This window comes from Eurosta solidaginis, chromosome 1 (genome assembly GCF_040869045.1).
Source record: "Eurosta solidaginis isolate ZX-2024a chromosome 1, ASM4086904v1, whole genome shotgun sequence".
Taxonomy (NCBI): domain Eukaryota; kingdom Metazoa; phylum Arthropoda; class Insecta; order Diptera; family Tephritidae; genus Eurosta; species Eurosta solidaginis.
Genome location: NC_090319.1, coordinates 233422556 through 233436217, shown reverse-complemented (window position 1 = coordinate 233436217; position 13662 = coordinate 233422556). Strand labels below are relative to the sequence as shown.

The 13662-nt window shown below is 38.4% G+C and overlaps 2 protein-coding genes across 5 annotated transcripts in view; one reads left to right on the top strand and one right to left on the bottom strand.

The window, feature by feature from the left end:
• The window catches only part of LOC137241691 (ER membrane protein complex subunit 2-like), a 197676-nt gene extending 195880 nt beyond the window's left edge, over window positions 1-1796 (bottom strand). For both annotated transcript variants that reach the window (XM_067769171.1, XM_067769173.1), the window contains exon 1: window positions 1662-1796. In XM_067769171.1, the coding sequence (XP_067625272.1) occupies window positions 1662-1692 (31 nt within the window). In that variant the 5' untranslated portion in view covers window positions 1693-1796. The remainder of the gene's footprint in view (window positions 1-1661) is intronic.
• The window catches only part of LOC137237060 (methionine--tRNA ligase, mitochondrial-like), a 268963-nt gene extending 259276 nt beyond the window's left edge, over window positions 1-9687 (top strand). The window contains exons 2-5 of one of the 3 annotated variants that reach the window (XM_067760242.1): window positions 8518-8747; window positions 8806-9146; window positions 9200-9503; window positions 9556-9590. In XM_067760242.1, coding sequence (XP_067616343.1) covers window positions 8518-8558 — 41 coding nt within the window. In that variant the 3' untranslated portion in view covers window positions 8559-8747; window positions 8806-9146; window positions 9200-9503; window positions 9556-9590. Of the gene's footprint in view, window positions 1-8517; window positions 8748-8805; window positions 9147-9199 lie in introns of all 3 variants that reach the window. The other 2 variants (XM_067760243.1, XM_067760241.1) reach the window with 2 other exon arrangements.
• Window positions 9688-13662: the final 3975 nt, after the last annotated feature.

Here is a 13662-nt window from a genome sequence, read left to right as displayed (position 1 = left end):
AGGCGCATTCAATGACCTTACGGAAGGCACGCTCCCCTTGGCGGGAATCAGTCGGGATAGGGAGGGCAGCAAAGCTGCTGTCTGTTGCACATTTATATTCTTCCTACTTTCCTTTTTTGAAGTTTATGAAAGTGCGTTTTTCGGTGACGATGAAGTCGGCGGTACGCTCGAACGAAATAAGTATGGGCAGGTGGTCGGATGCCAATGTTACCATCGGCTGCCAGTTGACGCAGTTTACGAGTTCTGCGCTCACGATTGAGATATCTGGCGAGCTATGACAGCTTCCTACCATACGTGTGGGGGCGTCTCCGTTTATTGTGCAGAACGTCGTTTCTTCTATTTGATCCGCCAACATCTCACCCCTACTGTCCGCCCGCAAGTTTGAATGCCATAGGTCGTGATGGGCATTGAAATCGCCTAAGATAATACGATTGTGCCAGTGAGTAAGGCCTCGATATTAGGGCGGTATCCACTGGGGCAGCAGTTGACAGGAGAGATGTAGCAAAACCAGTTCTCAGGACCGGGGTCAAGAGGACCCGGATTGGATTCGATGCCTTCCCGGAGTAAGAGAATATGGAGCAGTCCTGCTGCAAGGAGCTGCTGGGAGGATGACAATTTGTGGGAGGGACGAAACAAATTAGATTGGGGTCACACAGATAGGATCCATAGTATTTTTGGTAATAGTCTAGTTGAGGGGTCGACTGCTAATACGCTACCAAATATCGAGAGAGGTGTCAAACGACGCGTATTAATCTCGAGAACAATAATCCGATGGCGGAAAAGAAAAATTTTATCTCTGTCCGGAGATATTTGCAGTTGAAGTTGGCGATTTCCATGTGGTTGTTGTTGTGTTTGTACCCCCAAAAAAAATTGTGCATCACCGTGGCGGTAGCCACGGTTATACCACACACCCGGACTTGGCATGGCGTAGCCCAGGGTTATTTTTTATAATCGCGGCCGAAGGCCGCCAACGCAGAAAGGTGTTCTGCGCAAAAATACTATGGATCCGACCCCCGGTTTCGGAGGTACCCGCGGGTCTTTTTTGGTTTTTCGTTAATATCTTTTGAACGCGTTAAAATTTTTATTTTCCGCCTTCGGATTATTAATACTGATGTCAAGACGCGTCGTTTGACACCTCTCTCGATATTTTTGGTAGCGTTTTAGCAGTCGACCCCTCAACTAGACTATTACCACCGTATTTTTGCGCAGAACACCTTTTTGAGTGGGCGGCCTTCGGCCGCGCTTATAAAAAATAACCCTGGGCTACGCTATGCCAAGTCTGGGTGTGTGGTATAACCGTGGCTACCGCCACGGTGATGCACATTTTTTTTGTGGGTACTACACAACAACAACTACATAAAAATCGCCAACTTCAACTGCAAATATCTCCCGACAGAGATAAAATTTTTCTTTTCCGTTTTCGAATTAATGTTGTCGAGATTAATCCGCGTCTTTTGCTACCTCACTCGAAAATCTTGGTCCAACTTTAGAGTGGGGCCCCTAAACTGCACTACTACCAAATGTTTCTTTTCCGCCATCGGATTATTGTTCTCGAGATTAATACGCGTCGTTTGACACCTCTCTCGATATTTTTGGTAGCGTATTAGCAGTCGACCCCTCAAATAGACTATTACCCATAAATTATATCTACATGCACAAACCTCTCCAGTTCATTTCTCTGTAATTTTCCATTTTTATAAAGAGGGATGATGAAGCAGTACTGGTTAAAGAAAATATTGTTATGAATTTGAAGAATTCCCGATTATTTATTGCCTACTGTTATCGTTTCATATCACTGGACTGCCGACTAAAGCTACGGCCACATTAAGCTGCTTTTACGAAGTATCGCTTTTCACGGCAAAATATTATTTACATATATACTTATTGGCAATTACTTTTAACGTAATACGCCAATTACACGGCTCAAGTATCCTTGTGCCAATTACCAATTGCTTATTGGCAATTACTTTTAACGTAATACGCCAATTACACGGCTCAAGTATTCTTGTGCCAATTACCAATTTGCACAAGGATTTGCCCGGTGTGTGCACTGGTTGCGCTATTTGCGCAGAGAATTGCGCTAAAATCAAAACTATTTTGATATTTACGCATGTCTGCAAATATTGCACATGCTTTTTTCTTCGTGTGTGGTGAATCTTACACAGTTTACCTGTGGTTCCTGATAATAAAACATCAGTAATTAATGTTTAAAAATGTTAATAACAATGGAAAATAAACGCTTCTGGTGCGAGTTTTTCGACTTATACTGTGAATTACCAGCACTGTGGAAAATAAATAGTGTTTTTTTATACAATTAGTGCCTTTTTATACAATTAAAACACATGTTTCATCTTTTGAGCTATATTAAAAATGAATATTGCGCAGTGTTTTTGAGCCGTGTATGTCAAAATTTTCATTTGCACAAATTCCGTCGTTTTATATTTGCGCATGGCTTTTGTGTCATATTTGGGCCGTCTAAGCGGCACTGCGAGCCCCTCCACAGCGTGTCAAATTTGAATATCTAGGCAAAAAAGCCGCGTGGGGAAGTCTCCCAGCAGTGCTGCTGTCGCTGGATGTGATTTACTTGGCCGCATTATTCAGCGCGGGAAAATGTATTTGAGCGAATGAGAAAATGAAAAAGATAATATTTGGGTCGAAATATCCAAACAAATTGGAGCCGAATTTGTTGCAGCAGGTGTTATATTATAATCAATTGCGCAAGGAACTAACGAAGACGCTAGGGCTCAATAGTGGTTTTTTCGAAAGGACTTCTTGTTTAAACTGATAATCATAAAATGTACATATATTAAAGTAAGATAACGTACAAAGGATATACATACATATATAAATGTGATAAGATTTTTAATATACTATTTTACCCTACAAAAACACTCCACATCATCTGAATAGCTATTTTACGGTCATTGCGCGGTCACACCCCTTGGTAAATCTTAGTCACGTTTGCATTTGCGAGAGTAGATTTTTTACACTTTTTTCCCATTTCGTACCAATTTATGTGATTGCGCATTACGCTACCACTTATAGGTCCGACACGTAAGCAGTTTTTCACATAGATGAGTTTAACAAATGCATATGCATTATGAGTAGATTGCACGTATATTTATAGGGAAGGGTAGAATGAGCGACACTGGCGCCATCTGATATTGAAAAGTAGCCAACTCTCCAATTTTGTTCCAAGCAAATCATAAGAAGAAGAATTTGACATTTGCTTTGGCTAAGGGTGTTGGACCGCTTTGCAAGTGAAATTATTTTTCCCACTGGTTGGTAAATTTTCTAACATTTTTCACAATTAAAAACTGCAATATAACAATCGAATACGACACAAAATATGTTAGCAAGTATTTTTGTTGTATAGGAAGAATGTTTACAACAGTGCTTCGCGAAATTTTGTATGTGAATTGGCAAGGCGTACTAAAGTCTGAAGTTCCTTCATATTTACAAACGCAACATTTTGGGTGATTGTGGCGGTGTTATTGGAATGCATACCCTTCAAAAAACGCGAGTACTCCATAATCAGTGTAAGGAACACTCCTTTGGGAGTATAGGAGTATTCCAAAACTAATCTGTATTCGTACAAAAAATGTGCACCAATTAACATTGCGATGTCCTAGGAGAGGAGTAGGTGATCCCACTCTCGCTTTCTTTGTGAGTATTCCATAGAGTACATACGTGAGAGTACTTACCACAGTAGTTTCACTGTAGTACTCCATGGAGCACCCACAGAGGATCATAAGCCAAAGTACTAAAGAGGAATTGTGTCGGAAAGAATTATCGGAGTGAATTTAATTTAAAATGAAAGTAAATGAAGAGGGGCAATACAACTTTTATATTTTATACTACGAATATATTCATATTCATATTCATATTTATTTTAAGTAAGAGGGTGTATATGTAAGACTTCAATCTTTTTAGATACATCAACAAGGTGGAAATTTAACAAGTATATAAACTTAAATCTAATACAATTTTCTTTAAATTAATAGAATGAAATTAAATCTAATTAAATTAAAGCTTTACAGTGGGTATCAATTAAATTTATGTACGTTTCAGATAAAATTTAGTTTTAGTTTCAAATTAAAAGTATAAATATATAGCATATATAGGATTTAGAAACAGTATAGGATAGAACAGACACTTAGCAACATGAACCAGTTAGATTGCAATCATACTCACTCCGCAGAACTAAAGTAATTGAGAATTACCCTTTCGTGATTACACCTACTCATAGCAGCTTTGACATGTTCTGGAATAGAATTCCACGGCCTCACAGCATTAATGAAAAAAAGTCTTGACGAGCACAAATAGGTATATTTCGGTACGATCAGGTTATGATGTCTTTTAGACCTTGCGAATTTCAGTTTCTCATAAAGATATTCTGGAGTTTTAAATTCTATAAGCTTGTAAATGAATATACAGTTTCTTGCTGCCAGGTAATCTGAAATGGTGCATCACAGAATTTTAGTCTTCCAAGCCGATATGTGGTCATATCTTTTAATACCATAGACATATCGCGTTACATTGTTGAATGCAACATCAATTTTGTGAGACGAAATAGAATCGAGTTTACTGTATACGAGCTCCGAGTACGTGAAGTGAGGCAAAATTAGTTGAACAGCTAACTTTTTTCTAGTATTTAAAGGCGTAAATGAGGCTGACATTCTTAATCTTCGTAGAACAACATACACATTACTAACAATTTTATTTATATGGTCTGAGCAGGTTAGCGAGGAGTTCACTAAAAATCACAAATTCCGTATCTTCTCAGTAAACATTAAGACGCTATTACCAATATACAATTCTGGAATGTCTTCCACATGAACCAGACTATTACTGATAGGCAATACATACGACTTAGCGGCATTTAGACAAAGACAATTATCGGATGCTCATTGGGAAATTGCCAAGAGATCACTGTTAATTCTAAAACACAAATCCTCAAGAAGACCAACGCGACTGGACAAATACACTTGAATATCATTTATCTATGTTATTTAGCATTTGCGTTAATAAAGAAACTAATATTGCTCTATACTATAGTATGTATACATAAAACCAGTGCGCGGTTGCATTTTATCAGAGTTGCAATATTTTACCTTTGGCATCTCTGTTCGATCGTCATGTGTCGTGATCACGTTCGTTAAAAAACGAACAATGATCGGCTGATGGTAGTCCGCAAGCGCATTGCAAAGGAGTATTGTTAGGGTACTCCAACATGAAGAAAATGAAACACGTAATCCAACAATTTTTGCAGGGTAAGCTTGTGTTAACGCATCTATATGAAAAATGTCATTTAACCGCGGCCTTTATAGGATGTGAGCATATCACTGTTCTGCTCACACACGTCAGAATGCGCGTCAAATGGCGGTCATATTTTCGGTTATTTCACCCTACATTTTCCAGTCATTTGACAATCAATTTTACAGCGGTTTTACCATTTATATAACCGCCATATAACTTGAATTTTACCTGCCGATTTATTTTACCTGGAGCAGCCCATGAATAAAATATCAACCAAAAAAATATAATTTTCTATATTTATTTTTAATTATAATAACCAAACATAACATATAATATAAACATTTATTTAAAACATATCATTAGATATAGATTTAGATTTTTCCAAATAAAAAATATTATATATGAGGCGCCTAGATGCAAAACCAGATATTTAAAAATTTTAAAATAATATTTAAATTGCGACAATATTGCATCGGCTAGCAACATTCTAAAAACCCGTATTGAAAATTCATAACAATTTTAAAAATTTCAGCTTTTTTGTGCTTTTCTAAGTTTTACATATCATGGATGCATCTAGTTTTGCATTTGGAGCCTCATATATACATGAAATTGCAACTTAAATTAATACATTTAATATAAAAAAGTACATTAATAATAACATAAAAAATATATTAATTGCTTTGAGCTATATTGCTGCAGCAGCTAACTTTATATTTGGACAATTCAGAAGTATGTTATATTCATGTAAAATTTGAGATGTTCCCATGGTCTCGAATAAAGAATTTGATTATTTGAATCAGTTTAAGTCTACAACTTAAAGCTAAGTAGAAATCTGGATTAGATTTACTCTTTTTTCAGATGAAGAATATTTAAAGTGTCGTGGAATCCGATTGCTTTCGTAATTGAATTTGAAAGTAATAAACGAGAGTAAAATATGAACTCAAAAATGTAGGACTAGTGATTGAGTCAGACCTATTATTTTTCTAGGTCTAATCATTCAAGCAATAATTCTGCAACCCTTAGCAGAAGTATTGATTGGTTTCAAGCCTTATTCTGACAGCAATCGGATCACGACATACCTTGTTTTATATTTACATGAAATTGTAACTTAAATTAATACAGTTGATATAAAGAAAAGTAAGTATTTTAATAATAAATAAACTCGTTTAATTGGTCTTTGTTTTCCAATTGAAATCTTTTCCTGCGCAAGCACATCGCTAACCTGTGTTGGCAAGAGATATGATGATACTGTCTTCGATAGATAGTCGGACGAGCCGCTACTCGGCGAAGTAGAGATGACCGTTGCGTCGGTGGCAGCAGTTACTGTTATGTCCCACATTAATAATTAGCTACCAGTCTGGCAATACCACCAGAATACTAGCGAGTATACACACACTTGGCGATTGTCATTTTTATTATTAGTTGTTCTGAAGTTGTAGAAATAAAGAGCTAGAAGATCAACGCGTGCTCTTACTTATTCAGAATAGAATAATCCAGAACAAGTGGCGACGAGGAAAAGAAAATCGAAACAATTAATTTACAATACAATAGTAAATAATGGATAAAGAGCAATTTCAACAATTATTACAAGTCTTTACGACAACTCAGCGCGAATTACTTCAACAAGTCAATTGTAACCTCTAACAACAACCACCAAAACAGCAGCCGCCATTCGAAACGTTTGATGAAAAAAATATAAATTTAAATTATATTTACAAAGGTTTGACGACGGGAGTATTTACAAATAAAACTTTGTGCCATCAAATGTTGGTGAATTCCATTGGTTCTATACACCTTAGAGTACTACCCTGCAAAAATCGTGTGACCAAAAACGCACACAGCCGCACGAATTTTTGACAGGGGTGACGATTTGGAATGAAAAATTCTCCAAATGAAATAGCATGTTGACAAATTTAGCTTTGCCACAATTTATCGTGCTCTCTCGCACCTACTATATTCATAGGTATTGTGAAATATGTCATTTTCGTGTGGAAAAATATTTTCTGCGAGTCCGCCATCTTCCGCGAATTGAGCTGAAGGCCTATGCTAATTTTGGAGTTTTTGAAATTAAATTAAATTAAAACAACAAGCAACAACAACAACCGAACAATAACTTTATAGCTGGTCAATACGGTGAAACAGCTAAGCCGCCGCCTCAAGCCAATGCGCCAACTTCCATGGATTTGCCATCGCCTCCAGCAACGACACCGCCAGGGAAAGCTGTACCTGGTGGTCCCAATCAGATGACTATAAATAGGGCAAATATACCTGGCTTGCCTCATACTTTGTGTTTAATAAATTTTGTTATTTTTCTAGACTGGTCAACCACCAGTTTCAGGTACACCACCAACATCAAGTGCAGGCGGTATTGTAGCTCCATACCAGCACACAGGTGAATAGCAAATGCCACCTCAATCGTGTCCAATGCCACGACTTTCTGGTCTAATGCAGTCACAATCCCGTCAAATGCCACCTCAACACCATATGCAACAGCCATTTGGTGGCCAAGAGAAACATGGTCTTCCAGGTATGCCGCTCGCATCAACTGGACCAGGTGGGGCAATGACACCACATCCAGTTATACCAAGGTATATACCACAACAGCAACCGGGTTATGCAATGCCACGATAGCAGCAGCAACAACCTCCCCAAGCTGGCTATCTGCCAATGCCACGAAATCCGGGCTATCCACCACAACCTCAACATCCAGGTTATCCTCTACAACAACCAGGTGCACCACGTGGTTACATGGGTCAAATGATGCCACCAACACAACCTGGACAGACGCCAATGCTCAGTCAACCACCCAAGCCGGGTCAACCCCCAATACCCGGACATGTCCGGACGTCCTGGTTATAATGTATGCTAATACAACTAATAATTTACAAATTTTCTGATTATTTTTGTGTTATTTTCTTTAGCAACCACCTGCACCTGTTACTGGTAAATATCAACAGCCGCAACAGTATGATCAAGCCTAACGCCGTTTAGATCCCGATCAGATGCCAAATCCGATAAGAGTTATCATTGAAAATAAAAATAGCGCTGGTGGTGCTTTTATTACTAATGAACAGGGTTTATTACCACCATTGGTGAACACAAAATATGTGGTAGAAGATCAGGGTAACTCCTCGCCACGTTACGTTAGGTATCGATAATCGAAATTAATGTTTTGTTCATGGTTTAATTATTATGTAATTGAATCATGGTTTTGTTTGGCAATTACATTGGTCTTACATTGATGTTTCTTCTTTGCAGGTCATCTTTGTATTGCATACCTGCAACAGCTGATTTATTAAAAACGACAGCTTTGTCCATTACACTTAGCGTCTCACCAATGGCACGCACGGTTGAGGGTGAATATGAGCCACCCATGGTAAATTTTGGTGAATTGGGTGCAAATAGATGTAATCGTTGCAAGGCTCATATGCAACTTGTAGATGCTGGTCGTCGTTTCCAAAGTCTAATGTGTAAAGTAACAAGAGATGGTAAAAAAAAATCTTTCACTTTTACTTGTGTTCATTGATCCATATTTTTTCTCAACAGTGCGAACTGCATATTTCCAATATTTGGGCCACACCGGACAGCGTGTGCGATAAATATGAACGTCCTGAACTTGTATTTGGTACAAGAGTATTTGTGTAAAAAATGTTTGGGTACCGATAGCTCTCAAGGTAAACCTCAACTCATATCCAACATCAATGCCTCGCATTCAATTGTGGACGCTATACGCACTACATTGGGCTCACGTAGTATGGACAAGCATATTGTTGATTCCAGTGGTAAGGCCACAATTTCAAATGATGGGGCAACCATTATGAAATTATTGGATATTGTGAATCCAGCCATAAAACTCTAGTAGACATCGCCAAATCTCAAAATGCTGAGTAAGTTTTTTGTTATATTAGAATGTGTAGAATAGAAATGTTTGTCTTATCAGGTCGGCGATGGCACCACTTCAGTAGTATTTTAAGCATGTGAAATCTTAAAACAAGTTAAGCCATATGTTGAGGAAGGCGTGCATGCACGTATCATCATTAAAGCTATACGTAAAGCATTACAATTATGCATGATAAAATATGATATGGCTGTACATGTCGAAGCGCGAATCAAAGGAACAACAAAGTCCTTTATTGGAAAAATGCTCTGCCACAGAAATGCCCTCCAATGTCCAAGAGTATCAGAAAATTGTTGATGCTGAATGGCGTCTCCTCTAGAATAAACTACCTAAGGAAGGCGCCAAGGTTGTGTTTTCTAAACTACCAATTGGTGATGTTGCTACACAGTATTTTGCAGATCGTGATATTTTCTGTGCTATTCATGTACAAGAAGAAGATTGGAAACGTAAAATGAAAGCTTGTGGTGGTGCTGTTATGACTACAGCTGATGATATTAATTCAAGTGTTTTGGGTCAATGTGATTGCTTTGAAGAACGTCAGGTTGGTGGTGAACGTTTCAACATTTTCCAAGGTTTGATAGTGGGTTTGACATTAATTTCATTTTTATAGTTTATAATTATTTACAGGTTGCCTTAATGCTAGAACATATACATTGATTTTACATGGCGGTGCCGAAAATTTTTTTGAAGAAACTGAGCTTCGTTACATGATGCTATAATTATTGTGCGGCGGACTCGTTCAGTGTAATGTGTAATGGCGACCCCAAGTTCCTCGTTGTTGTTGTTGTTTTTGTTGTAGCAATAAGGTTGCTCCCCGAAGGCTTTGGGGAGTGTTATCAATGTGATGGTCCTTTGCCGGATACAAATGCGGTACGCTCCGGTACCATAGCACCATTAAGGTGCTAGCCCGACCATCTCGGGAACGATTTATGTGGCCACATTAAACCTTCAGGCCATTCACTCCCTCCCTACCCCCAAGTTCCATGAGGAGCTTGGGTTCGCCAGAGCCTCGTCTGTTAGTGAAAGAGGATTCGCCGCGGATAGGTGAGGTTGACAGGTTTGGAGAAGCTATATTTTGCGCTGGCAACCTGAAAGGTTGCGCTACACAGCCCCTTGAATCTGGTATTTTAGTCGCCTCTTACGACAGGCATATCTACCGCGGGTATATTCTGATCCCCTAACCCGCTGGGGTCCAAGTTCCTCGTGGAAATAGGGGGTGGGGCGGGATGGCTTAGAAGGTTTAAAGTGATGATATTAATACTTCCCGAGATGGTTGTTGTTGTTGTAGCAGTGCTTCGCCCCACCTAATAGGTGCGACCGATCACAAATTGTCATCAATATCCTCTAACGGGAGTCCAAGGAAACTTGCTGTTTCAACAGGGGTGGAGCATAATGAAAGGGGTGTTAGAGGCGTTGGTTCCACATTACAATTAAAGAGATGGTTGGTGTCATGTGGGGACACATTGCAAGCGGATCATACATTTTTTATGTCGGGGTTGATTCTAGATAGGTAAGATTTTAACCTGTTACAGTATCCAGAACGAAGTTGAGCTAGAGTGACTCGCTTTTCCCTGGGGAGTATGCGGTCCCCTTCCGCTAGTTTTGGGTACTGTTCTTTAAGTACTGGATTCACCGGGCAATTCCTAGCATAAATGTCCGACGCCTGTTTGTGGAGTTCACTGAGGACCTGCTTTTGTTTTTTTGCTTCATACGGCTGAGTTCTCGAGTGCCGTACTTACGGAGATGACTCTTTAAGCCCCAAAGCGGTGTTGAATCATCAATCAGATGTCTGTTGGGATGCCCAGGTTTCTGGGTATTCTACAGAAACTGTTTGGTTAGCATTTCATTTCGTTCCCTTATTGGGAAGTTTCTCGCTTCATTGTGCAGGTGGCGTTCCGAGGACATAAGAAGGCAAACCGTAGCGGTTTTGGGGGCAGCATTTTGGCAGGCCTGTATTTTCTTCCAGTGAGTAACCTTTAGGCTTGGCGACCATATCGGAGACGCGTACCATGCAAACGTCTATTTATATTTAACCTAAGTACTGCCGATTTATCGAATTATATTAAATATTTGTTACAGCTCTGGATTTTCGTTACAATTGCTAGTGCATGGTCTCCAAAATATAGATCCTGGTCGAAAGTCACACCCAAGATTTTAGGGTGTAAGACAGTCGGTAGGGTAATGTCATATGGTCGACATTTGGCGCGGTCATGTTTTAAATAAGGTCACCGGTGATTTGGTTGGTGACAATATCAGGTTTCGCAAGGCGAAAAAACTGGAGAGATTGGGGAGATAGCTGTTTATTTTATTAAAAAGCTCATCGATGTAGGAAACAATAGCATAGGCGTAGAAGCAATAGCGACTCCTGGGGGTAAAGGTATCTATTGATATGTAGAAGTTATACAGAAGTTTGAATATGAGTTGTATTTAAGTTATTGCAAAAAAGTGTTGAGGATTTTTAATATCTTACCAGGTACCTTCGTACATGTTTCTAAGAATGAAGAATAAAACCTATTCAAACTCAATTTTCACCAGGACAAAGCAGCTGAGACTTCGCTATACTTTAACATACAATACTTTACCCCATTCTAGCACAACTATCATTTTTTGATTTTATTAAATTTTATAAAATGTTTCTTCCTCTACATTCCCATTTCCGTATTGGATGGTAAATATGGCTTTCGCATTTTCTCCATCAATAACTGTGACAAGGTGGAAGAAATCTATGCACGTAAATCGCAACATATTATCTTGGTCGAGCGTTTCTTCAATAGCTCTCTAGTGGTGATGGTGACAGCAGAGAAACCCAACTGTTTACAAATGTTACACTTCAAAAAGAATCAAAAAATCTGCCATTGCATCTACGGCTCAAATACCCAAAGTATATGAATGAATCGAACGCACCCAATTGTCTGCCTAACGGATAGTATACATATTCATCAAATCGAAAATATTGCACAAAACGAACTGGGTCTGAATACTGAAACAGTACACATATTCAAAATCGATGAGGAGGCTGTGATGATGGTATAGGGCGAGTTGTTGAATAAAATACGAAAACCACATTAACCCATCTATATATTGGCATTACAGCTAAGGCTTTACAAACAGCAAAAATTGCTGGCGCCAAGCATTTTGGAAAAAGCAGTAAAGCATTCATCACACTGTACGGATGGTGCAAAGTTAGAAACTGCTGTTGTAACTGCTGCCACCGACACAACGGTCATTCAAGGGGTTGTGTAGCGCAATATATAGCTTCTCCAACCCAATTGTCAACCTCACCTTCGTGGGGAGGGAGGGATGGCCTGAAGGTTTAATGTGGCCATATAAATCGTTCCCGAGATGGTCGGGCCAGCACCTTAATGGTGTTGTGTTACCGGAGCGTATCGGATCTGTATCCGACAAAAGACCATCACATCGATAACACTCACCAAAGCCTTCGGGGAGTAACCTAATCGCTACAACAACAACAACAACACAACGGTCATCTCTAATTTGCCTAGTAGTGGCTTGTCCGACTATCTATCGAAGACAGTATAATCATATCTTTTGCCAACACAGGTTAGCGATGTGCTTGCAAAGGAAAATATTTCAATTGGAAAACAAAAACCAATTAAGAGAGTTTATGTTATTATTAAAGTACTTACTTTTCTTTATATCAACTGTATAAATTAAATTGCAATTTCATGTGCATATATAATAAGGGATGTCGTGATACGATTGCAGTCGGAATTAGATTTGAAACCAATCAATACTCCTGCAAAAGGTTGCAGAATTATTGCTTGAATAATTAGATTTAGAACAATAATAAATCTGACTCAATTACTAGTCGTACACTTTTAAGTTCATCAATTACGACAGCAATCGGATTCCACGACACCTTTGAATATTCTTGATCTGAAAAAAGAGTAAACCTAATCGGAGTTTCTACTAAGCTTTAAGTTGTAGATTATTTGAATAATTGGAGTTTTTTCTCAAGCTTAAAATTGATTTCTGCTCGCTTAGAAAAGATTTCAAGTGGAAAAAAAACCAATTAAGAGAGTTTATGTTATTATTAAAGTACTTACTTTTCTTTATATCAACTGTATAAATTAAATTGCAATTTCATGTGCATATATAATAAGGGATGTCGTGATACGATTGCTGTCGGAATTAGATTTGAAACCAATCAATACTCCTGCAAAAGGTTGCAGAATTATTGCTTGAATGATTAGATTTAGAACAATAATAAATCTGACTCAATTACTAGTCGTACATTTTTAAGTTCATCAATTACGACAGCAATCGGATTCCACGACACCTTTGAATATTCTTGATCTGAAAAAAGAGTAAACCTAATCTGAATTTCTACTAAGCTTTAAGTTGTAGATTATTCAAATAATTAGAGTTTTTTCTAAAGCTTAAAATTATTTTCTGCTCGCTTAGAAAAGATTTCAATTGGAAAACAAAAGCCAATTAAGCGAGTTTATTTATTTTTAAAATACTTACTTTTCTTTATATCAACT